Here is a 26,348-nt window from a genome sequence, read left to right on the forward strand (position 1 = left end):
ATACTGGCAATCCTGCAAAGAAAATACTAGCAAAAATCTAGTGACGAATTTTCCTCATCCCCACAAGCAATTTGAGCTCTGACTACAGCTCCAAGTGAGTCGTCCAAACAACCTCAGCATAGGCCTGTGTCACCCTTACGCAGTCCCTTCCACACTTTGCCTGAATTAGCGACTCACTAAGCTGTCTAGTCTGTTGTTGTCTCAGAATTTGTCTCTCCTGGCCTCTGGAACGTCTTTCCAGCCTCTAGAACTGAAACTTTGCTTCTCCCCAGTAGAATCGAATTGCTTCTTAGAGGCTTCTGCACAACCCTTGCACAGCCTCTTTGTGGCTATCTCTACCTCTCTGCAATGTACTTCACCAAATCTGGAAAACTTCCTCTGACTTCACTGTCCTTGCCCCTCTCTGTCTCTACTTCCTTCTCTGGCTCGAACTCTTCCGGCCACTACCTCTAGAAAATTGAACTACCCAAGGAAATCGATCTCTATGTGTCTCACAAGTGTGTTCCTCCATCTACCCATCAACTTCTTCTTATAATCTCACTATGGAACTCCAACAGCTAAGATTAAATCTTAATCAACGGCTGATATTATTTCCTACTCGATCCATGTGAGTTTCTAGATGATTCACACCTTATCTCAATTAATTCTGATTAATTAACCCCTTTTCCTAAGTTTAGATTTAGGAAATATTTAAAATAGGTTAATAATCTAATTGAGACGCTTCTAGGCGGAATTTCCAGAAACTATTTCTGGGTTATGGAAAACTCCTGTGTTTTAGCCTCTCCACAAAGTTTCGAGACTCGAACACCTTTGATGCTACAAAAACTAATATTCCATGCTGAGAACCTACCTACTCTTTGCCAAATCCATGGGTTATTTCAACGATGTGTCATGTGCAATTCTGAAGATCTAAGGACTTTAACTTAACCAAATGTCATGTTGTTCTCATCCATCGGATGCATCAAGCTTCTTTCTTTTTCTTTTCTGCTTTTTACTTTTGGTAGGTTGTGATGTTGATGATGATGTAAGCAATGTAGACCTTTCTGCTTGATAAGATGGAAAATTTGAAATATCCAAGATTTTCGTGACATGCCTTTCTTCATTCTACATTTGCTTTGTCAAGGATGATGGATAAATCTCGCAAGCATTAAGATTGCGATCTTGATTTTCCTCAGTTTCCTTTCTATCTGGATTGCCTTCAATTAACCATTTTTCAATGGAATAAATGACCGCCTCATAATAAGATGGAGCCTGCTTTAGCGAATTGGGAGCTTATGATTTGTTGAAAGTCCTTTATTCTTTTTCGATTCAATATCTAGCCTAAGCTAGAATTTTTGAACCTATAATCTTTCCATTTCTTCCAACCTATTCTGTAGGGTGGTTATTTCCTTAGAATGCTTATCCCCAATGGCATTGATTTCCTTTGCATGATTTGATTCCATGGTCTTTATTAACAGCGCTTGTTTTTCCTCCATGTCCTTTATCACTTTGTGATTATTTGATTTCATGACCATCAAGCAATTTTTCATAGAACTCATTTCTTTGTTATGATTAGCTTCCATGGTAATCAAATGATTTTGCATGGTGGTCATCAAGGTTTTCGTTTCCTTAGCATGTTTTTCTTCTATAGCCAACAACCTTTTCTGAAGAGTGATATGATTAGTTTCCATGGAACTCATTTCCTTGACATGCTCTACTATTAATTTCGCTTGATTAAGTTCCATATTTTTAATCAGTTGAGTTTGATTGATTTGCATATTTTTAGCCATTTGAGTTAACTCCTTGATAAGATCATTTTCAGCCTCTTTAATTTCCTTTACTTCAGCGTTTGTTTTGACCCTTTATTTATCTCCATATTTATCTTCAAAGGCATCAATGATTGATTGTAAAGAATCAAAAGTGTTATCAAGGAACTTTAAGGACCAATCCATAGGATCATCGCCTAAGGTGAGAATGAAAAGCGTCATCTTTATGTTTTCATAGTTAGTATATGGGTAGCACTTGCTCATACAAAGGTTGAAATTTTGAAGGTGAACCTCGGTACTAAAAGCATTGTCACCTTGAAAAGGAGGCAACTAATCAATGGTTTCACCAACTTCAGACGAACAATAATGCGAATAGCCCTAAATGTTAGTAAAATCACAAGGAGCAAACAAGTCCACAATAATATCCTGCTCACTTAACCTTGAAAGAGCAAATGGATATTAGAGAGAGCCTCTTGTCCAATATTTAGTAAGAGTCTACAAGAAGAGAGCTTCACACAGAAATCCTTGCATAAAATGAAATAAGCGGAGTCGCCACTTGAATAGGAATCCAACACTAAAATCCAAAATACCCAAGAAGAAGAAAACTCTATCCCCAATAATGGCGCCAGTACACCTAAGTGCGGGAAAAGTTTCTAACCCCGCAAGGTATAATCTTTAAGGCACAACCCTCAGAGTAGGGGTTGTCACCTATTCCCTACTCAATCTGTTTAAGCTCTCTCCCAGGTAAGCTATGAGGGGTAGTCCCTAAGGATGATGAAGAAAGGAAAACTTGTTGGAAACAGCAACTTCTAGGAGACTAAAAGCAAGGTAATTGCTTCTCTTAATAACTTGATTTAATTAGCAAGAGAAATTATTATTGAGTAATGTGGTTATTAAAGATGGATTTAGTTAATTCAATAAGACACTTAATGAGATAAATAGATGATAGACCAATGCCTTATAAACAATGCTCACGACAGATTATAACACTTGCACAAGGATATTTCAAGTTATAAGATAAGTAATGTTGCATCTTTCTAGTCTCAGGTATAGTGACTCTTGGCGAGTCAACAAATTCATGTGGATAATCAGACTCTTCATGAGGATCTTGTTCCATAGGTTCGGGTTCTTTTGATTTCGATTCCACATTCTTAGGAGCCACCTGCATTTCATCATCAGAGTCCAAGTGTGATCCCTTCGACTTCCAGAAAGCAGCATACTCATAAAAAATAACATCCCTGCAAGTTTCAATAGAATATTATCTTGGTAAATAGACCTTGAAGGACTTTGAATATTCACTGTAGCCAACAAAAGTTCCCTTCTTCTCGGAAGATCCCAACTTCGTCCTTGGACACATGAACATAAACAAGACAACAAAAAATTCTCAAGTGTTCAACATTGGGTCTCTCACATGTGAAGACTTCTTCAGGAGTCTTGTAATCCAATATTCGGTGTGGGCACCTATTTTGAACATAAACAGTTGTCCTTGAAGCTTCTCCCCACAAAAACATCGGTAGCTCTTAATCATGAAGCATAGCTATGGCATCTTCCATTGTAGTCCTATTCTTCCTTTCAGCAATTCCATTTTGTTGAGAATAGTAGGGAACCTTTTAATTCCAGCATCCCTGCATAAAGCAATCAACTCCTTGGATACATACTCTCCTCCATTATCAGACCTTAAAGTCTTGATCCTTCTTCCTATAGCATTTTCAACTTGTGCATTGAATTCTCGAAACTTTTCAAACACTTCATCCTTGGATTTCAAGAAGTAAATCCATGTTTTACGAGAGTAATCATCAATGAAAGTAACATGGTACAGATGAACACCCAAGGACTTGCCAGACATAGGCCCACAAACATCAGAATGCACAAGATCTGAGATTCCTTTGGATCTACTACCACTGCTACTACATCGTCCTTTGACATTTTTCCCAAGAGCACATCCTTTGCAAACTCCATCATGTTCAATCTTGACTTTGGGTACACCTTTAACAAAATCTTTCATTCTAGTCAAAGCTTTATAATGAACATGAGCGTACCTTTGATGCCATAGTTCACAAAGATCAGATGTATTGTATCAAGGGCCAAGGCTTGAATTGAGCGTCAAAGGAGACGATATAGGCCTCCAATTTGTACACCAATGACCTTGGCAAATTCAAAGGAGTCCTCCTTCCATACTAGAACTTGTCCATCAATGAATGCAATTCTATACCCTTTGTCTTCAAGAAATGAAATAGACAATAAATTCTTCTTCAAACCAGGAACATATAAAATATTATTTATAGAGACATTACCTCCTGATTCAGTTGGAAGGATGATGAACCAATGCCTTAGAATTCATACTTGCCATTGTCTCCAAGCTCAAGCCTTTGAGCTATCTTCCTTTTAACTAATTAAGAGAGATTCTCACGACTTCCAATCATGTGCCTAGAGGCACCATTGTCTACCAACCAAATTTCATCATGACTTGCAATGGAACCTGTGAAAGCAGAATAAAATGAATATTCATCATCATAATCCTTCTTTCTAGGCCTCCTCTTATGAGATGGTTCATTAAGATCAGTTGCAGAAGCATGGTGCTTTCCTTTCCTTTTTTGATCATCATTCCTTTGATAATCATTCCTTTGAGGACACCTGTTTTGATAGTGACCATATGCTTGGCAACGGACGCATTAAACCTTTGTCATGTCTCTTCTTTCTTGAGAGGGAGAAGGAGGTCTTCTTGGTGATGCAGGTCCCCTTCTTGGAGTAGGTCTTGGAGCAGGTCTTGAATTAGGTCTTCTACCTGCATTTCTTTGAAATCTTCCAAAATTCCTTCTACATTTTCTATTCTTAGAGTGCGCTACAAAAGCTTGAGAACCTTCACCTGGATTTAAAATCTTGCCTCTGGATAGGAGCCTAAGCAGCCCATAGCTTGTCAAAGGTAGGTGCATTTTCTCTACCACTAATGCTTGCTGCAAAAGAATCCCAAGATTCAGGTAGACCACCCATTGCTACAGCTACTAATTCTTTATCAGATACTTGTTCATCAATAGCTTTGAGTTGATCTCTTATTTGAGATATTCTTATGAAGTATGATGCCACAATATCATTCTTTGTCATCTTGACATCATGAAGTTGACCCCTTAGACTTATAGATTGATTGATGTTGTTGATGGTGTATAATCCAATAAGGGCATCATACATCTCCTTGGAAGATTTGAGATCAACAATATAAGGAATCAAATGACCCTAACAGATTCCACAATGATGCTCATGGCCAAGATGTCATCCTCATGAAACTTGTCCTTTCCTGCTTGATCAGTTGGTTCAGTAACTTTTCCCAAAACAATACCCAAGACTTTATTTCTTGCAAGCACTAGGTCAATTCTAGTCTTCCATGCCCTATAATTTACAGCTCCTTCAAGCTTGTTCTGTAATGACGCATCTCTTATTATAGGGGACACAAAAATATTAGCATGCATACGAGGCATCCATATGATAGCTATATATGCATGCATTGCATGAACTGCACTAGTATACATACTAGCTAATATTGGAAAATGTTAAAGCTTAGATATATATATATTGGTGGCATATATATATATATATATATTGGTGGCATATATATATATATACATCATTAATAAATAAAAAATACAATGGATTATGAATTAAATTTATTTAATTTATAATTTTATTTAATTAAAATAAACAAAGTAATTTATTTAATATACAAATAAAGTAATTTATTTAATTTTTAAATAATGTGATTCATTTAACTTATAAATAAAGTAATTTAATTAAAGCATAAATTAAATAAAATAAAATAATGTCAATTCATAAACTAACATTACAGTTGTAACCAACACTCCATTACATTTATAAATATAACCGCCTTATAAATGTAACCGCCTCTACTCAAAAAGAAAAAGGACGATTCTAGAAAGTATGAGAGGGACAACAAAGCAATGGGGAGACAGTGATGAGTTTTGAGATGGTGGATTTTGGGGCATATAAGGGAGTCGAGGAGACCATGAGAAGGGAGTATGAAGATCACGAAAGGAGAGTTTTATTTTTAACTGTGGGAGAAGCAGAGACTACAGAGAGAAACAAAGAATTATGAGCAATTGTTCTTGGAGTTTTGGGCACGGGGGTCAGAAGACCTCCATTTTGAATTCTTCTAGATCTGGGAACTGAATAGGTTGATCCCAGATAGGCCGAGAGGAAAAGGGGTCGGTTTGGTAACAAGAGGAGGAGCAACAATAAACCCAAAACGCCTTCAAATGAGATTTCCAGGTAAGTACTTGCAAATGTATTGTTAAATTGTAAAATTAGGGCAATTAAATTTTTATGTTAATTGTCGAATTTTAGTTTTCTTGGTTAAATTTAAAAAATTAGGGCTTTACATGTTCTCTGCCTTCATGAAGGAATTCATGATGAAGATGACCAATCAAAATAAAAGATGTATAATCCCAATGCTCTTCAAAGTGCCCTCAATGCTCTTTCTCTTCACCAATGCTCTGAAACCATGTGGATTTTCTAGTGCAATCAAGACTAGTACAATTTTTCAAATTGATAACTACTTCCAATGATACAATTAGACTTCTTTAATGCATTCCAATCATTAAGCAGTTATACATGAAATTTTTTAACCATTAACTTCTTCAATAGAGCAATAGATATCACAGAAAACAACGAGACAAGAGACACCAAAATTTAGATTAACGACCACGGCAAAACCCACACGGGGAATACCCAAAAATCTTTCCTTGTGAGAGAGAGTTCAATTCATCAAAATATACATCAGAATATTCCAACAAAAACTCCAAAATTCTGACCTCAATAAATGCCAAGTCAAACTAGTCAAAGGAGAGAGAGAAAATAGTCAATGTTGGTCCAAGTCAAAGTTACAACAGAGGGTCGAATTTCGACCTAAGCTAGTTAGTCAACATGGGCCAAAATTTGATCAAATCAAAGTCAACGAACCATAGTCAAAACTATGTCAAAGTACAGAAGTTGACCTGCAGTCAACCCTTGGTCAACAAGCCAAAACGAGAACATAATTTCAGTCAACAAACCCATGGAACTTTTGGTCTGCAAGATCAGTCAAAAACTCGATCAAACAACAACAAATAATCCCAATTCAACATTGGTCAAAGAGAAGTCAAGAGAGCTAACCAACGCTAGTCAAACAGAAATCATGGGAGCTAGTGAACGCAAAAATATTCTTCATTTTTTCTCCTTCGCACATGTGGATAGATCTCCTTGTTTCAGATCGAATGGATGGGGAAGTGAGGTACCAAATGAGGTCAATTGATCTCCAAATTATATGAGTGCTAGGAGGAGGGTATTACCATAGGGTCAAACCCATTTGATGAGTGGGGCCGACTTGAGAAAATGAGGTCAACTTGGTCAACATAGAAATTCATAATTTCTCCTTTGATTTGCCAATGAAAATGTGAAAATTCTCTCACTGCAACCACTGATTTATTTTACCTACTTATTTTCCAATAAGTTATTTACGAAAACCCTTCAGTACATATTAAAATCAATTCTATTGCAGATATCACACCATAATACAGAAACAAATACATGCGCAAGAGTAAAACACATCATCACAGATATTTTTGGACAATTGTCCTCGGAAAAACCCAATGCGGGAAAACCGGTGCAGCAGAGGAGGATTTTATTATTAGATAGCTTTTTTGAGTACACTGGGTGCCAAACTGGCTCACCCGACTGAGATAAATTCTCCGACACTTCCCCTAGGCTCAGCGTCAAATCAACTAGCCTCTGCGCAGCTCCCAGACCCTCTGCGTCAGCACTCAGCCTCTCTGCATCAGCGCTAGGCCTCTCTGCGTCACCCACGCAGGCCCTCCAATGACTATGCAGTCCTGTTGCCTCCGCGTCTTCCTGAGTTTCTCTACTTCTGCCTTTCTAACCTCTACGCTGATCCTCTGGCACTGTCCCAGCCTCTCAGCTCCGTACTTGCTTCCTCTTGCTGCAATCCAGACCTCTAGTTCGAATTTCTCAGCAAACCTCGCTCCAGAAATCGAACTGACTGATCTCCCTCAATATATCTCCAACCGACCCTCAAGCCTTCTCTTATATTTTTCCTGTTGATGAATCAATGGCTAAAATTAAAATAGACTTGATCTTCGTCTCTTAGAAGCTTCTCATCCTTATCTTTATTAATACCCATTAATATTTTTATTTTCCTAAGTCTAGACTTAGGACCTCATTAAAAATATTAATTATTTTAATAACTTTTCATCGGGATGGAATTTTCCAAAACGATTTCTGGGCCTTGGAAATCTCATGCTTTTTAGTCCCTCCACCAATTTTCATGACTAGGGCACATCCGATGCTACCCCAAATCAACACTCCCTCTTAGCGAGGAATGTGCTCTAGTAATACCCCACACTGAGCATCACTCTAATTATACGACACCGGTACCTATGCTAATGCTAGGCCTCCCCGCCCAACATCCTTTGCACTATTGTATCCTGTACTGTTGCCCATGGCTCTATCACTGCCACTACTACATCTGTACTGCAACTCCCTCTGCATCCGTGTTGTTGTTGGTCCTTCTTCCCAACACTGCATCTGCATTGCAACTCCCTTTGCATCCGTGCTACTGCTAGTTCTTCTTCCCAACACTGCAACATCATACCCATTTCTACTACTGAAACGGATTCTTTATCATCCCCATCTTCTCCCTGAAATAATCAAACTTTGTTCTTCCAAGGGCCTTGGTAAGGATGTCTGCAACCTGTTCTCTTGTAGGAGTGTAGCTCAATTGTACAGCTCCTCGTTGGACACAGTCTCTAACAAAGTAACGTTGAATATCAATGTGCTTTGACCGATCATGAAATACTGGATTCTCAGAGAGCTTGATGCAACTCTGATTATCACACATGATCCTGGTTGCTTCCATCTTTCTTCTAAATAGGTTCACAAGCAGTTTTCTAAGCCATATAGCTTTGCACGAAGTTGTGCTTGCAGCCATATATTATGCTTCAGCTGAGCTCAGAGCTACGGATTTCTGTTTCCTACTGCACCAGGATGTCATTCCCAATCCAATGTTGAAACAGTACCTAGAGGTACTTTTCGATCCACTGAACTTCTAGCCCAATCTGCATCAGTAAACCCACTCAATCTGATATCCTTACTCCTGGTGTACAAGAGTCCATAATCGACTATTCCCTATATATATCTGAGAACATGTTTGGTTGCTGCCCAATGTGCCCTCTTTGGTTCCACCATGAACTGACTGAGAGTGTTGACAGTGTAACAAATGTTTGGTCTGGTATTGACCAGATACATCAGGGACCCCATGAGCTACCTGTATAAGGTGGGATCAACATCCTTGTCTTTAGATGCATCAATTTTCTTCCAGTTGGTGATCATTGGAGTAGCCATGGGTCTATAGTCCTGCATCCTGAATCTCTTCAGAATTTTTGTAGCATATCTCCCTTGTCCAAGGAAGATCTCCCCCTTTTGCTGCTAAACTTCCAACCTCGGGAAATAATGCATCTATCCCAAATCCTTCATGTCGTATTTTGTGGCTAGATTCTTCTTGCAGTCCTCGATGAGCCTGGATGATCCTGTGAGGAAGAGATCATCCACATATAACACTAGGATTAGAGGCTCATTCTCTACAACCAGATGGTAGATTTGGATCTGCGTCACTCTTTACGAACCCCACCTTCTGCAAGTAGCCATCAATTCAACCATACCACGCTCTAGGTGCATGTTTCAACCCATACAAGGCTTTCTTCAATCTGCATACATGAGACTTCTTCTCATGTGTCTCAAAGCCTTCTGGTTGTTCAATGTATACCTCCTCTTCTATTACCCCATTCAGGAATGTCATTTTGACATCCATCTGATGAATCTCCCATCCCATCTGTGCTGCAAGAGATATCACGGTTCCAATAGATGTATACTTGGCTACTGGGGTGAAGGTCTCTTCGTAGTTAATTCCTTCCTTCTGAGCATACCCCTTAGCCACAAACCTGGCTTTGTGTTTTTCCACACTGCCATCTACAGCCTATTTAATCTTGTAGATCCATCTCGAACCCACCACCGATCTATCTTGAATCCTAGGCACTACCTCCCAGACACCGTTCACCATTATAGAGTTGTATTCCTCTACCATTGCATCCAACCAAACCTGATGTTGAGCAGCCTCATGAAAACTAGAAGGCTTCCCATCCTGAGCTACTAATGCTTGATATCTATCTAGCTGTTTTCGCTCCCTTTTATTATTTCTTGGTGCACCGATGAAATCTTCAGCATCTCACAGAATTTGTCGAAGTTCCCTGCTTGTTCTTCCTCTAGTAGCAGGTGCTTCTGTTAGCTCCTCCTCCTATGATTCTTCCTGTTCTGAGGAAGAATTCTTGGCTTTCGTTCGTTGAAGTGGTTTGACCAACAGCTCATCTTTTGACTGCTCGTCGAAAGGCATTTCGCTACACTTTCTGAAGGTCCTATCTTCCATGAACTTCACATCTCGTTGAGCTATTACCTTCCTGCTCCCAGGAAGATAGATTCTATATGCCTTAGCGTTCTCGCTATATCCCACTAGATATCCTTTCTTTGCAGTTTGATCTAACTTCTTCCTTTTCTCCTCGGGTATACGACAATATGCTAAGCTCCCAAATATCCTGAAATGACTGACTTCAGGAGTCTTTCCGGTGAAGACTTTCTCTGGAGTAATCTTTCCCAATGCCTTATGAGGAGTTCTATTCTGGACATAGACTATCGTGTTGCATGCTTCTGCCCATAGGAATTTTGGCATATCCTGATCATACATCATGGCCCTAGCTGCTTCCACGATAGTCCTGTTCTTCCTTTCTGCTACTCCATTCTGCTCCGGATTGTAAGGAGTTGTCCACTCTCTTTTGATGCCCTCCTTAGCGCAAAAATCAGTGAAGTCCTTATCAACATACTCTCCACCATTATCTGAGCGCAAAACTTTTATTTTCTTCCCTGTCAGGTTCTCCACCAGAGCCTTGAACTCTTTGAATCGACAGAAAACCTCGTCCTTGGTTTTCAGAAAATAAATCCAAGTTTTCCTTGAGTGGTCATCAATGAAGGTGACGAAGTATTCGGCACCACTAAGAGCTTTAGTGGACATAGGTCCGTAGATATCTGAGTGTATCAATCCTAGTACACTCTTGGCCTTGTTTTTACTTCTAGAAAATGCTGCTTTGGCATAATTGCCCAGAGCACATCCTCTGCATACATCATCTCGTTCTGTACTAAGGTCTGGAACTCTTGTTACGATTTTCCTGAGAATTCTCAGAGCCCCATGGTGCAAATGTCCCATTCTTCTGTGCCATAGTTCGTTCAAATCCTTGTCTCTGTTACTGCCTATCAGTGCCATTGGTGATTCTAGTTGTAATTTGTACAACCTATTACTTCTGATTCCGATCTGCACTTTCCTTTTCCAGCTCCGGTGTTTGACGTATACTTTCTCCTTGATGAAGAAAACATCATAGCCCTTGCCTTGAAGTTGTGATACGGAAAGTAAGTTCATCCCTAGTCCTGGTACATGCAGCACATTGGTAGCACGGAACCACTCTCCCGTTTCTGTTTGAAAAACTAAGGTACCCTTCCCTACTGGAGTACACTTTGCCTTATTCCCCATGGTAATCTGAAATTCATCATTTCCTCTTGATAATCTGAGAAACATTCCCGGATTCCTACCATATGCCAGGAGGCTCCACTGTCTATATACCATACCTTTGATGATGCAGAGCTTGTCACACAAGCAACTTCTTCTTCCAATCTGGAAGCCGACATAGAGAAATTGAAATTACTATCTCTTGTGCAATTTTCTGAAAATCTGCTCGAGTCTCCTGACATAGATGCCTATGCATCGTGGTCTCGACCCATAATTGATTTTCCCTTCCTGTCTCTAATTAATTGCTCTGATACCATGTGAAAATTCTATCACTGCAGCAACTAATTTATTTTACCTACTTATTTTCCAACAAGTTACTTAAGAAAACCCTTTAGTTAATATTAAAATAAATTCTACTGCAGATATCACACCATAATATAGAAACAAATACATGCACAAGAGTCCCCAGAAAAACCCAATGCGGTAAAATCGGTGTGGCAGAGGAGGATTTTATTATTAGATAGCTTTTCTGAGTACACTGGGTGCCAAACCGACTCACCCGACTGAGATAAATTCTCCTGCACTTCCACTAGGCTCAGCGTCAAATCAGTTAGGCTTTGCGCAGCTCCCAGACCCTCTGCGTCAACACTCTGCCTCTCTGCGTCAGCACTGGGCCTCTCTGCGTCACCCACGCAGGCCCTCCAGTGACTGTGCAATCCTGCTACCTCTGCATCTTCCTGAGTTGCTCTACTTCTACCTTTCTGACCTCTGCGCTGATCCTCTGGCACTGTCCCAGCCTCTCTGCTCTGTACTTGCTACCTCTTGCTGCAATCCAAGCCTCTAGTTCCAATTTCTCAGCAAACCCCGCTCCAAAAATCGAACTAACTGGTCTCCCTCAGTATATCTCCAACTGACCCTCAAGCCTTCTCTTATACTTTTCTTTTTGATGAATCAACAACTAAGATTAAAATAGACATGATCTTCGTCTCTTAGAAGCCTCTCATCCTTATCTTTATTAATACCCATTAATATTTTTATTTTCCTAAGTTTAGACTTAGGCCCTCATTAAAAATATTAATTATTTTAATAACTTTTCATCGAGATAGAATTTTCCAAAATGATTTCTACGTCTTGGAGATCTCATGCTTTTTAGTCTCTCCGCCAATTTTCATGGCTAGAGCACATCCGATGCTACCCCAAAACAACAAAAAATAACGACCATAACCAATTTTCAATACCCACTAGGGGTTGGTACATGCAAGGGTTCTTTCTCATAATGTGAAAAACAGCATGTGCTCAGGAGCCAGGTGATGGCCATAATGAGTGAGGTAGAGCTCATGCTAGGCTTTTGCCCATGTGTTAACATGTATGTCCCGACCATCTTTTGCATTTTGATCTTCTTTGTTTTTTTATTGTGGCTATCATATGCTTTTTCCTTTTCTTTTTAGCTGCATCAACCTCCCAAGGCCAAATTCCAAGGCCCTACCCAAGTTTGAGAATGTATGGTGCCAAATCCCATAGAACCAATGGTCAATTGTGTTAGTTTTTGTAGCATCAGATGGTGTTCTAGTCTCAAGACTTTGTGGAGAGGCTAAAACACAGGAGTTCTCCAAAACTTAGAAATCGTATCTAAAAATTCCACCTAGAGATAGCTCAATTAAAATTAATTGACCATAATTAAAAATTTCCCCAAGTCTAACTTAGGAAAAATGGTTAATTAATAGGAATTAATTGAGAAAGGTGTGAAGAAACTCACACGGATCGACTCAGTGATGATCTCAACCATTGATTAAGTTTTAATTGTGGTCGTTGGAGTCCCAACTGGAGATTATAAGAAGAGGTCGATGGGTAGATAGAGAACACACTTAGTGTGCGAGTTCCTTGGCAGATCGAGCTACCTAGTTGCAGAGATCAAGCAAGGGAAAGAAGTTTGAGCCAAAAGGATGCACGAGCGAGACACTAGTGCGAATACTTAGTAGCAAGTGTCAAAGGGGCAGAGACAATGATTCGGAGGAAGATTTCTAGTTCTGAAAAGGCAACAGCAAGTGGCTGAAGTATTCCACAGTGACTAGCTCAGAACAACCACAAGGGTTGCGCGGTTTTCTGATGAGTCGCAGTTATGGCCGCGCTAGTTTTCCCAGTACAACCGCGAATATCGCGCAGGTTTTCCCAGCACAGTCGCACAAATCATCAGAAGCAGAAACGGCCTGCAGAGGGGTTGGACGGCTAGTTTTCAGAGGGAGAAAGAGGTCGAGGTTTGCTTGTGGAGTGAGAATTTTCTCTCTGAATATTTTTGTCAGATTCTTGATGGTTGGATAGCCAACTAGGATTCCAAAGATTGTACTCAGATTTTCACTGTTGCATAATAAAATAAACCTCAATTGTTGCAACCGGTTTTCTCACATTGGGTTTTTCGGGAACTTTTGTCCAAAATAATGGTGTCAAAAATTTTTGTGTGCTAGTATTTCTCAATTTTTGGTTTTGCTTCCATAGTATTTAATTTGGTGAAGAAATCACACTGTGAATATTTTGTTATTTTGTCGTAAACAAAATACCCTGCATAATTAAATTTACAGTGAGAAGAAATATTTCCAGTTACTGCATTTCAAGGAATTTTCACATGGTATCAAGGCATAATCAATGGAAAAGAGGCTCAGAGGCAGAAAGGAGAAATTTGCTACTCAAAAGAAACAATGAAACGAATTTTTCGGAGGGTCACACGGGTTAGCTTAGATCAATCGTAAGGAACCTCGCGATATTTCCCTGAACATACGCGCGGATCGTGTGAGTTTTACACTAAACAATCACACGAGTATAGAAAAAGTCGCGATTGCAACGTAGGCAAAGCAGATTCTTGTCTGGGGACAGAGGGTTTGCAGCAGTTTGCTAGAGCAAATTCAGTGCCAGCAAGAAGAGAAAGTGCACACACAGGGAGTTTTCTCTCAAAGGGTTTCTAACTTACGAAATCCAAATTTTCCAGTCGCAAGTGGCAGTAACAACTAGCAGAACTACGCATTCCAGAAGGAAGTGAGAGCAGCAGTGCAGAAAGACAAGCTGGAAAGGGAAGAGATTCCTAGTTATTTCCCAGTTTTTGAGTTTCGTGGAATTTTGCAGCTTTCCGAGATTTCCAGAAGAGGTCGTGTGAGTTAGCCAAAATGCAAATTTGGATAATAGATCGACTTCCAATTGTCGGAGGAAATGTGAGTTGTCTAGTGCAAGTTGCAAAGCGAAGAAGGGTCCCAACCAAAGACAAAGCTCAAAAGGAGATAGTGGGGCACCAGATCCAGGTGGAGGAGTATGAGACTCTAGTGTGCCAGATGTGCAGGGTCTAGCACAATTGCAACAAGGAGATCAATCAAATCATTTATAGATTGTTGCAGCGAGACCATCATCTTTGCTACAGAAGCCCACAATAGCATAGTAGCAAGATTCAGTGGCAGCAAAACTAGTTGCAATCAGTACACGTGAGACAGTTGCAAAGCTAGTTGCAGTCAGTACACATGAGACAGTTGTAAAGCTAGTTGTAGTGACACAGGCAGTGCGAATTGCCTAGTTGCAGTATGCAGATGCAATTTCAGCTAGAAGATTCCCAACGCAGAGCTACGCAATCTAGTTTCCAGTACAGGAGGGCAGTGCGAGCTACCAGGAGGGGGCAGAAAGATTTCCCATAGGGAGATTGAGACTCAAAGGGAGTCTAACTTAAGAGGGGACATCCCTATGGAAGCTAGCGCTTCAAGATCTAAGGAGATCAAACTCATTATTGTAATAGTGGCAGCAGTAGTCTAGAGATAGCAGCAACAGTATGAGTAGATCAGAGTTCAAAGTTTCAGAGATCTGGGCAGGGTCCAGTGAGGTGAGCAACGAATGGTGTTGGCATCAGATGGAGTTTCCTCATGGATCATTACCTTTGCTACAGGGGCCCATAGTATTCAGTAGTAGGAGGATCAGTGTCACCTGATGGTCAAATTCCGAAGTGACAGTTGCAGAAAAGTAGCAGGCAGATGCTGAAGAGCGTAGAGCAGCCTTGATAGCAGAGCAGGAGGCTCAGTAGCAGAATCAACAAAAGTGTAAATTTATCAGTAGACAATGCAGAGGATAGTAGCAGTCAAATGCCCAGGAAACAGTTGCAGTGCAAAGACACAGTTGATTCAGTATTTTAGATGCTTCTCAGTAGTTGCAGTAGCAGCAGCAACATTTGAGAGGGAGTTGAGTTGCAGTGCAAATGCAGAGTTGGCAATAGTACAGGATGTACAGTGCAGTGTCAGTAGCAGCACAAATGCAACATGGTTCAGCTACAGTCAATAGCAGATGAATCAGAGTTAGCGCAGTAGTTGGTGGAAAATGGCAGGTAGCTGCAGCTATCAAACATCAGCAGCGTGTGTGGGAGGATGTTGTAGAGATAGGGTGTTGTGCAGCTGTGCAGCACTAGTTGGAGAGAACGCCTTCCTCGCTAAGAGGGAGTGTTAGTTTTTGTAGCATCAGATGGTGTTCTAGTCTCGAGACTTGGTGGAGAGGCTAAAACACAGCAGTTCTCCAAAACCCATAAATCGTTTCTAGAAATTCCACCTAGAGATGGCTCAATTAAAATTAATTGACCATAATTAAAAATTTCCTAAGTCTAGCTTAGGAAAAGTCGTTAATTAATAGGAATTAATTGAGAAAGGTGTGAATCATCTAGAAACTCACACAGATCGACTTCGAGATGAACTCAACCATCGATTAAGTTTTAATCGTGGTCGTTGGAGTCCCAACTAGAGATTATAAGAAAAGGTCAATAGGTAAATGGAGAACACACTTAGTGTGCGAGTACCTTGGCAAATCGAGCCACCCAGTTGCAGAGATCAAGCAAGGGAGAGAAGTTTGAACCAGAAAGACACAAGAGTGAGACACTAGTGCAGATACTCAGAGATCAAGTGATCGAGTAGCAAGTGTCAAAGGGGCAAAGACAATTATCCGGAGGAGGATTTCCAGTTCCAGAGAGGCAACAGCATGTGACTAAAGTATTCCACAACAAAGCTAAGCCCAGAACAACTGCAGGGGTTGCGCGGAATTTTCTAACGGGTCACAATTAGGGTCGCGCGAGTTTTCCCAGCACAGCCGCGTGGATCGTTAGAAGCATAAACGGCCTGCCAGGGGTTGGACAGCCAGTTTTCTGAGGGAGATAGAGGCCAAGGTTTGCTTGTGGAGTGAGAGAATTTCCTCTCTGAATATTTTTGTCAGATTCTTGTTGATTAGATAGCCAACTGGGCTTCCAAAGATTGTACTCAGATTTTCACTGCAGCATAATAAAATAAACCCTCAGCTGTTGCAACCGGTTTTCCCACATTGGATTTTTCCGGGCAATTTTGTCCAAAATAACAGTTTCAAAATTTTGTATGTGCTACTATTTCTCAGTTCTTGTTTTTGCTTTCGCAGTATTTAATTTGGTGAAGAAATTGCAGTGTGAATATTTCATTATTTTGTTGTAAACAAAATAAACTACATAATTAAATTACAGTTAGAAGAAATATTTCCAGTTACTACATTTCAAGGAATTTTCACAAATTGAACCTGAAGAAGGGAGATGGAATATGGGGTTCGTAATGTAAGAAGGAAGGTGGTAAGTATGGAGTAGGGAGAGATGGGACTACGCTATCTCAATCGGGGTTTCCCAAGTAGTGCCCCTCCTATACCCCTTGGGCCATTAAGGGAAGTCCCACTGGACTAGGATGAAAAATTAACCCCCCCATTTAAGGTGAGGGAATAAAATGATGGTCAAAAACCCCTCTTCCTTCCAAGTTACCGCATAATCCATGTCAAATGACCAAAATACAAACAAGCATAAGCACCCAATTGCAAAATGAATAAAGTACCTTTTGATCGGAAGCCCACCTTCTAATCTGCACTCTTGCTAAATGGGCGAGGAAACATATGACTGATGCAGGTGGCGGAGAAATGAATGGCACATCAGCATCAGTTACTAGGGACTGTCAGGGGTTGTTGGTTGTCGGCTAGTAGGAGAAGAATTTCTCCTATGGGGTCACCCACTTTTGGTGGGTAATAGGGTCAAAAACTAACCTCCTTGGTAAGGTGAGACAACAGGTTTACAGTCAAGATTCAATCATCCAAATCACCCCTTAATCCATGTTAGGATGTCCCAGACATTAAATAAAAGCACATGATTGCGAGATGGTTAAAGTACCTGCCAAATGATGACTCACCTTCCTTCTAGAGGAATCTCAGATGGTGAAAGGTGTCTGACTGGCGCAAATGGTGGAAGATCATGGCATAATGTCATGTACTGAACAATGTAGGGCTGCTGGCTGACTAGCTGTCAGCTGTCCAAAGAAGGAGAAAAATTTTCATCTATGGAGTTACCCACATTTTGGTGGGTAACAGTCCTCAATACCCTTATGTTTGTTGATGATAACTAGGTTATAGAGCTTCCATCTCTCTAGCTAATTCCTCTAGGCATTCTTCATTACATGATTATTTCTCCTACAACTAAACTTTCAAACCTAGAAGACACGTGAACCTTTTGCTTTGTGGTCGTAGCCATTGCATTAATAATCATGTGGGATTGGGACTAATTGAGATGCTCTGTAAACATGTCCCCTTGTTCCATTGTAATCCCATTTCCGACTTCCCAAAGTCCATTGATAGTTTGCTTTTTTTGTATTCCTTGTTTTAATACACAGTAAAATTTGAAGATAGAAGTAGAACAACCGTAACACACTTACATGGTGAACTGGTTGATATTACACAGCAATAATTTATCAGAAACTGAGCACCTCAAGGTTAAACAAACCAGCACACTAAAGAACATTTAATTCCCGCAGTTTGGACTTTTAGGTATATGTACGAGTGAGATGCTATCAGCCATAAGCAGAGTGGCTACAGTTTAGGAAATCTGCTGAAAATGGTGGTTGTAGCCAGCCCAAATATCTATTGAAAAATTAAAATGACAGCTGTAGCAGGCAAAAAAATCTGGTAAAAAATCTAACGTGTTCTCCTCAAACCCATGCTATTTCAGGAAAGGCTAATTCGATGAAGGTTCAAACCTAAGGTGTGTATCATATCCTAAAAAGAAACCCAGATTTGTTTTGAAGTAACAAGCTGTGATCCCACAATGATAGAATAAAAAAATTATGGATGGGGATAACAGCTCTCAAAATAAACCCAAATTCAAATGTAAGGCTTGAATGTCAGGCTCTAATACCAACTGATGACTGCACAAAGCAGTGAAGAAAGACTATCATAAGACTGCAAGAATATAAGAGGTGATACATGCTACTGTACATGCATCTATACACTATATTGCCATTAGAATGTACATAGAAGTGCAGTTAGGTGGAGTGACAGGTGAGATCAGGTGCAGTTATGTGGAGTGCTAAGTGAGAATCAGATTACAAATGTCTCCTAGAATTCTAAAATCAACATATGACAACCAATCTTTAACGAAGTCCCAAAATTCTTACATATGAGGGAGAATTTTAAAAAACAAAAATTAACCATCTTACCTTTAGCGGTACTGATAGATTTGTAGTGCGTAATATAGCTTCTGCAATACTGTGGCCATACCAAGGCTAACCCCAGTAAGATCCAAAACACATTATTAGATTAAGCCTATTGGCAGTTATTATATGTAAACGGAAACAAGAGAACCAAACAGAGCATAAAGAAACCAATGTTCTACACGGAAAGAAACATCTCAAACCAACAAGGAACTAAAAATTATTTAAACACCATATGACGTAGGTACCACACTTACTCTTGTTAACGGTTGAAGAGATTAATGGTTAGTATTGTTTCAACTTCAATCAAGTCACAGTTGAAAGAATATGGATAGAAGTATACATCAAGTGGCAACGATTGGCAGCTGTGGTGTAACTAATAAGAATAGAAAATATTCACCTTAAAGAGTTCCACAGGAGTAAACCACGCTATATCGCTCTGCTTGTAAAGAGAATCTAGATGCTCTGTATAAGCATTCCTACCTGAGATAGAAAATACAATATAAAGGTCAACAAATACATAAGATTGCATCATTATTCAAAATTAATCCATCATATATTAAATTATCTTGCATCCTTGCACTGTCCTTGTTTAATCCTTGAAAAAAATAATCAATCGACCAAAATGCTATTCTTATTTATGATTTGCTTGTGTGTTTCAACTTTCATGATAATTTAAAAGGAATTACTCACATTTTGTGTGGGGAGAAATACTTACTCAGTACATGTAGGAAATTAATTTTTATGAAGAATCAGAGTGAACGCAGCTTTATCTGGGCATGTTACAATAATCCTCAACCAAAAAAAGAAAAAAAAATCCAGAAGATCAAATGAAATAAAGAAACCAGTCAATTCAGATTTTAATTACAAAGTTATGATAATCAGATTATTTGTTGCAAGCAATAATTAGCCATTTACTTCTTTTTAGGGGAGCATTGATGCATCAACAACCATTGCTGAACCAACCTTGGAAAATTGCTAACTCTAAGAGTGAAAGGACTGGTCCTGGTTGGATCAAGCAAAGCCAAAGCAAGGAGACCAACAAAGGAAGTCCAACAAAAGCAGGATTGATGGGGAAGCTTGACATAATGGATTGATGAAGGAAGGCCTTGACAGAAGGCTTGTCAACCACAATTCAGATTATATGAGCTGGCCAACAGTGAATATGTTAATGCTGATCACATTGACCACAAACCTGTCAACAGAGTAAAATCCTGTCAATGTGAGTTTTCATCAACAATGAATCAATGACACATTAACATTGACCCCAACCATACTTGTTGACGAGAATCACACAGGCCAGTCGACTGCAATTTAGTCAATGATTACAAGAAGGGGAATCACCATAATTAAATGTTGAGACTTCAATACATAAGAAGGATCAGAAATCCAAGAAGGGGTTCATTTGAATCTGCTTAATTCCTTGGTTGCACTAAGTTCAATAAGCCGCACTACTAGCTATTCGTTCCAATACGGTAGAGTTGTTACCACCATTCACTAGATTTTACTCATTGGAAACATTGGCTCTCTAAAGGCTTGAGGGTTTTGTTACCCACCAAAAGTGGATGACCCCATAGGAGAAATTTTTCTCCTAGATCTCTCTTCAGCCAACAGCCACCAATGTAGCCGATACATTGTGCCACTTGATCTCCGTTCCCTGCACTAGTCACATGCTAAGTCACCAGGTTCGTGTTCGAGTTCGGCGACCTTGAAATTCAAATAAAGTTCGGCACCTAAAATTTTGCCGATAAAGTTCGACATAAAATTCAACATATAGAAATTTGAAAAAAAAAAATGTATATATATAAAAACATGATTGAATTACAATTAAATTACAATATCACCTACCACAACTACAATTTATAGTAAAATTAAAATTATTAATTATTAATTTTCAATTTTCAATTATTGTAATTTAAAATAATTTTAGAGTTTTTTCACAATTAATTATTTTAAGTTTTAAAATATATATATATATATTAATTTTATGAGAAATTTCTCAAATATTAAAATTATAAATTAAAATTATATAAGTTACATATAGTTTTTTCCAACACTACTACAATTTTATAATAAAATTAAAATTATTAATTTACAATTTACAATTTTCAACTATTATAATTTAATTATTTTAAATTTTAGAGTTTTTTCACGATTTAATTATTTTAAGTTTTAAAATGTATATATTTTTAAATTAATTTTAGGAGAAGTCTCTAAAATATTAAAATTATAAATTTAAATTATATAAATTACACATAAATAAATTTTCAGGCGTGCGAATTTATTTATATAGCAAAAAAATACATTTTAAATAACACAAATTTTAAAATTTTAACACAATCATATTAATAATTTTAAAAAATAAATAAATAAAGCGAACAAATAAACAACGCCTATTCAGATTGCCTATTTCTAAACGAAACAAGGACAACCAGTGATCTGTCATGATTAGACACTGTGCCTGTCATGGAGTGGAGCCCTGGAGCTATGCCTGTGGCTGTCACGGTTCACCTATAGGTTGTGGTCGCCACAAAATTGCAATAGCATTGTCACTTCTCACTATGTTGTGGAGTGACAAAGTCTGGATTGTCGCCGGTTGTGGTGAATCGTGATAATAAAAGTAAACAGTGAACAATGAAACCCGCGGGCACAATTGCAAACAATGAAACCTGTGCCCACAAACAATGAAACGAAAACCACGAGGCCCGCAATTTGCAAACAACATTTTTAAAAAGAAAAATTAAAAAACGAACCTAAACGAATTTCAACGATTTTTTCGATGTTTTTTTTAAGTTCGGTGAATTTGTTCAGTATAAAATTTGGGTTTGCCATGATGTTCAAGTTCGCCATTTTGTTCAGGAAACTTGAACGAATAAATTCAAATTCGTTTGAAGTTCGGCGAATTTCGAATTTATTCGTTCAAGTTCGTCGAACCCAACGACTAAGATCACATGTCCCCTTGCCCATCTATCAAGAGCATATGTTCGAAGGTGGGAAATCCAACCCAAAAGGTATGTTTTTCATTGTGTAATCGGGTGCTTATGCTTATTTTTCCTTGGGCATCTTGGGCATGGATTATTGGGTGATTTGGAAGAAGGAAGGGTTTTGACGGTAGTTTTGTTCCCTCACCTTAAATGGGGAGTTAATCCTCAATCCTCCTATGGTTTCAAGAAGGGCACTACTTGGGAAACCCCGATTTTGGTTGCGTGGTCCCATTTTCCTGTTCCACATTTTTTACTCCCCTCTGCACATTACAAGCCCTATTTCATCATTTTCCTTCTTTGGGTCCACATGACCACTAGGTCCACAAGGCACTGGCACACCCCCTCCCCTTGTCCACATGTCTGGGTCAGGCCTGGAAATGTTGCCTTGGAGGTTGATGTAGCTAAAAGAACATTAAAAGCATATCATGGCCACAAGCAAGAAACAAAAGAAAAGAATATTATAAAATACAAAAGATGGTTGGGACATTAATATAGCACGTGGGCAAAAGCCAAACATGAACTCCACCCCTTATTATGATCATCACCCTGGCTCCTAGGGCCCCATGAGTGCCCCTACATTACGGAACCCATGCATGTCCCAACCCCTAGTGGGTGACAAACTGTCCCACCTTCAGGGGATAATAACTGCTTACATCATGCACAACATGCTCTCATTTTCTGGAGCCTTGAGTAGTAATACAAAGAAAAATCAAGAAAAAAGGCAAAAGGAAAATAAAGAAGGGTGGAAAAACAAAGGTTGGGGTAACTCATGTATCCACGATTGCTCCCTCCTACATCTATACACCCAATATGTGGACATCTGTCATAATGCCACCCTTGAACCTATGGCATTTGGCCTTGAGACCCCCGTGTTCCCATCCATTCGTCATCATTCACATGACACCTAACAAATGAATGATGTACCTGGGAACTGTAGTCCCCTTATGGGCTGGGAACACCTAATAGAGTTGTTTTAGCTACTCCTATCTAGGGAGGTAACACTACTACGAGCTTGAAGCCCCAAATTTGGAAAGGAAGCCCGTTATGAAGTCTCATTGTGCCCCTAACAAACAAGCTTGGTTCACTTTGATGCACTAATGAATTTTTGTACTTGATGGTGTGGATGTGCATTTGACATTATATGTAATTGGCAAGTGGTTTCATCATGAGCTAGGCAACTTAATTGGGGCCAATGTCCATTAGAGGATCATATTGACACCCCAGGGGGATCTTATAGAGATTCCTATTGACAAACACCAAGACCACAACCCTTGACTTACTAAGCCACTCCAAGACCAAGACACCAATCCTCTGCTTTGTCACTGTCGAGATCATCACTGCTGCTATACTGTTGTTCCTTCAATGAGATCTTCATAATGTCAACTAGATCATTGTTGTTGCTCCATTACCGAGATCTTCTCCTTATCTTCTTCAGAATCATGATAATCATAATTGTCACTATGCAGAGATTGTAACTGTATCTACAAGTATGTCGAGACTGTGAATATATGACTGAGATCTTAGACTTCATAATTATGTTATGTCTATCTATCTTCGAGACCATCATTGTTATGTTGTGACTGTGTACCGAGGCAGAGATTTATTATAACTACATTAAATTGTGACTGCATTCCAAATTTGCAAGAGTGTGTTACACAGCTACCCCGAGATGGTGACTGAGATGTCACGTGATCCTTCATCACAGGTGTGCCGAGAGTATATTCCAGTGACTTCGATCCTGAGATTGTTATCATTGAGAAGGAGACAGAGCATCAAGACAGGAATGTCGAGACAGTGTTTGCGTGGAGATAGCATAAGGCTGCCGAGACAGAGTGCGTTCCTCCTTCACCGAGACAGAGTGTCGAGATCGTGTTTGCATGATACTATTATACCCATCAAAGATCGTAGAATCCTTCTTCCATCGAAGCATTGTAACCTTGTCTTCATGCGAGATTTCTTTATCTACTGTGCCATCGAAGCTTCAGAGATGTATCCGAATTTTTCTTGCTTTGACTCTGAGTTCACTCGCCTATTTATAGTGGTTTGACCCACCTATTTAAGCTGACATGTCATGGTGAATCATTGTGACTTATTCTCTGAGCCGACTTGTCATCTATAGGCTGACTTGGTTGACTTTCACATCGTTTTTGCAGGCAGACTTCTTCTTTGGAGGATGGTGCTTGTCTTGGAGGGTTACTTGACACTAGGTTGACCCATGTACATTACATAAATGCTCAAGAAGAGCTCTTTAACATGATTTTGACTCTTTGACTTTCCTAGACCTATGGAATGAGCAAGAAACTCATTCATATAATTTACAAAAATAATATTTCTTTTTCTTGACAAGTACAAAGATCAAAATTACATTGACAAATACCGAACCTAGTTACACTTTTCTTCAACACTCCCTCTTAACTAGGGAGGTATTTACAATGGTACTTGGTCATTCTCAATCTAAAGAATTTCTCATAAGAAGAATTGGATTGGTAATCCCATCTGTATAGCATCATATTAACCAGCATTGTCACAGTGCAAGGCCTTGACTAACAGCTCCATCTCTCCACGAGACCATGAGCGAAAAATAATATTTCTTTTTCTTGACAAGTACAAAGATCAAAATTGCATTGACAAATACCGAACCTAGTTACACTTGTCTTCAACACTCCCTCTTAACTAGGGAGGTATTTACAATGGTACTTGGTCATTCTCAATCTAAAGAATTTCTCATAAGAAGAATCGGATTGGTAATCCCATCTGTATAGCATCATATTAACCAGCATTGTCACAGTGCAAGGCCTTGACTAACAGCTCCATCTCTCCACGAGACCATGAGCTACAATGCTAGCAAGACCAATGATTTATAGACACCTTCATCATTGTCTCTCAAGGTACATACCCACCCAAGTGTTCACTGAGTATGACCTTCTAGGACTATTCTTATCTTGGGTTCCCAGCCCTCAAAGAATATCGGTCCTCTTGCCTACTCTTATCTTGGATGCCCTACACATCCTCAAAGAGTATCAGATGCCAGATGATTACCCAACCCTCCATTCTTTCTTCCCAAGTGAAGACAAGAATGTTGTGTCTATCATGTGTCTACATTTCCATTCATGGACTTCACCTAGACTTATAGTTGTTAGTCCTGGTCTAGTGCATGACACATGAAATAGAAAAAACATAATTGTCACTCCTTTGTAATTAGGGGTGATCTAATTCAAGCTCCCTCTTAATCAGGGACCTGTCAGAGCTTCCTCTTAGCTAGGGACTCTTCAATACATCAGCAACTTCTTCTTCGTGGGTCCTTCAGCTGCTTGATCAACTTCTTCTTCATGGGTCCTTCAGCTGCTTGATCAACTTCTTTCCTTGATGTCATGAAATTCAGTCGAGCTTCTTTCGTGTAGGGCTTTGGCCATCCATCACTTTCCTTCTTGGTTCGTCATGTCACTCCTTTCTTCATGGAAAGTGGCCTTCTTGATACATATCCAAAACCTTCATCATATGGCTACTTCTTCCTCATGCTTCTTTCAGGAATTTCCATCCACCACATGAATGCTTAGTTGTACTTGCGCTTACAACTCTTGTTCCAGTAGTCCTGCATAAACTCATCCAGATATTATTCAAGAAATCAAAACATGGCATTAAATCAAATCGTACCTTTCGAGATGGCTCTTTATCATGACATCTTTCTGTAGGTATCAACATCTTGCATACTTGTTGACACATTTCCCAAAGATATACATTGTCAAGGGTCTCTATCTTTTCCAAACTTCCATCAGAGTCTTCTCATATTTCAGGGAGATTTCCTAGTCAACTCTTCTTGGTCTTTTGGATGTTGATTGCCTTCATCATGGTTGCAAAGCTCACGATCTCTTCCTTCCTCACACATTCCATTCTTAGGGGTTTCTAATCAGAGTAATCGTAGTCAACCACCTCATACTTTATATGAGGACATATTATGTTGATTTCATCTAGTGTGACTTATGCCTTTCTGCATCCTTTCAGAGGAGGAGATCCTTTTCCCTCAATAATGCTTCTTAAGATAGAAGTGATGATCTATATTACCTGCAACCATATGACATGACATTATAAAAATTAAATACAAGCATACATACCTCTTTTTATCTTTAGGTCATCTAGGCTTCTTCCAGCAGCTTCCTTGATTGAAGTGTCTTCAATCCCTTGATCTGCTTCATCTCTTATGACATCATACCATCATCCATAAATTCCATAAGTTGGAGTTCCTGATGAAACACTTGCTTCCTCTCTTGATTAGTGAATCCTCTGACTAGGATTCTATTAGAGAATTTTGAGGATCTTGTATATCCTCATATGGCAGATGTTTCCCTTTTGACTTGATGTATGATGAGACCTGTCTTGGATGACTTCTTCCTTTGCTTCAATGTCCAATGAGGTTCCCAAGAGTTATGTCCTTCATGTTCGACTGTCATGGATTTTGTTTTCCATGATTCCCATGGTGATGCCACGAGCTCTTGCTTCTAATGCTTTCATGATGCCA

At 39.4% G+C, this 26,348-nt stretch overlaps 1 protein-coding gene across 4 annotated transcripts in view; it reads right to left on the minus strand.

Moving 5' to 3' along the window:
* The window catches only part of LOC149170077 (NADH dehydrogenase ubiquinone complex I, assembly factor-like protein (DUF185)), a 389,979-nt gene that overhangs the window by 355,224 nt on the left and 8,407 nt on the right, over positions 1 to 26,348 (minus strand). For all 4 annotated transcript variants that reach the window (XR_016259467.1, XM_089427241.1, XM_089427240.1 and 1 more), the window contains exons 4-5: positions 19,249 to 19,331; positions 18,855 to 18,920 (exon numbers count right to left, since the gene is read on the minus strand). Coding sequence is in view for 3 of the 4 variants with exons in the window: in XM_089427241.1 (XP_089283367.1) it covers positions 18,855 to 18,920; positions 19,249 to 19,331 (149 nt within the window). In the remaining variant the exon portion in view is untranslated. The remainder of the gene's footprint in view (positions 1 to 18,854; positions 18,921 to 19,248; positions 19,332 to 26,348) is intronic.

Source organism: Pinus tabuliformis, chromosome 4_2 (assembly GCF_031772625.1).
Source record: "Pinus tabuliformis cultivar Carrire ecotype Pingquan chromosome 4_2, CPIR1, whole genome shotgun sequence".
Lineage (NCBI taxonomy): Eukaryota > Viridiplantae > Streptophyta > Pinopsida > Pinales > Pinaceae > Pinus > Pinus tabuliformis.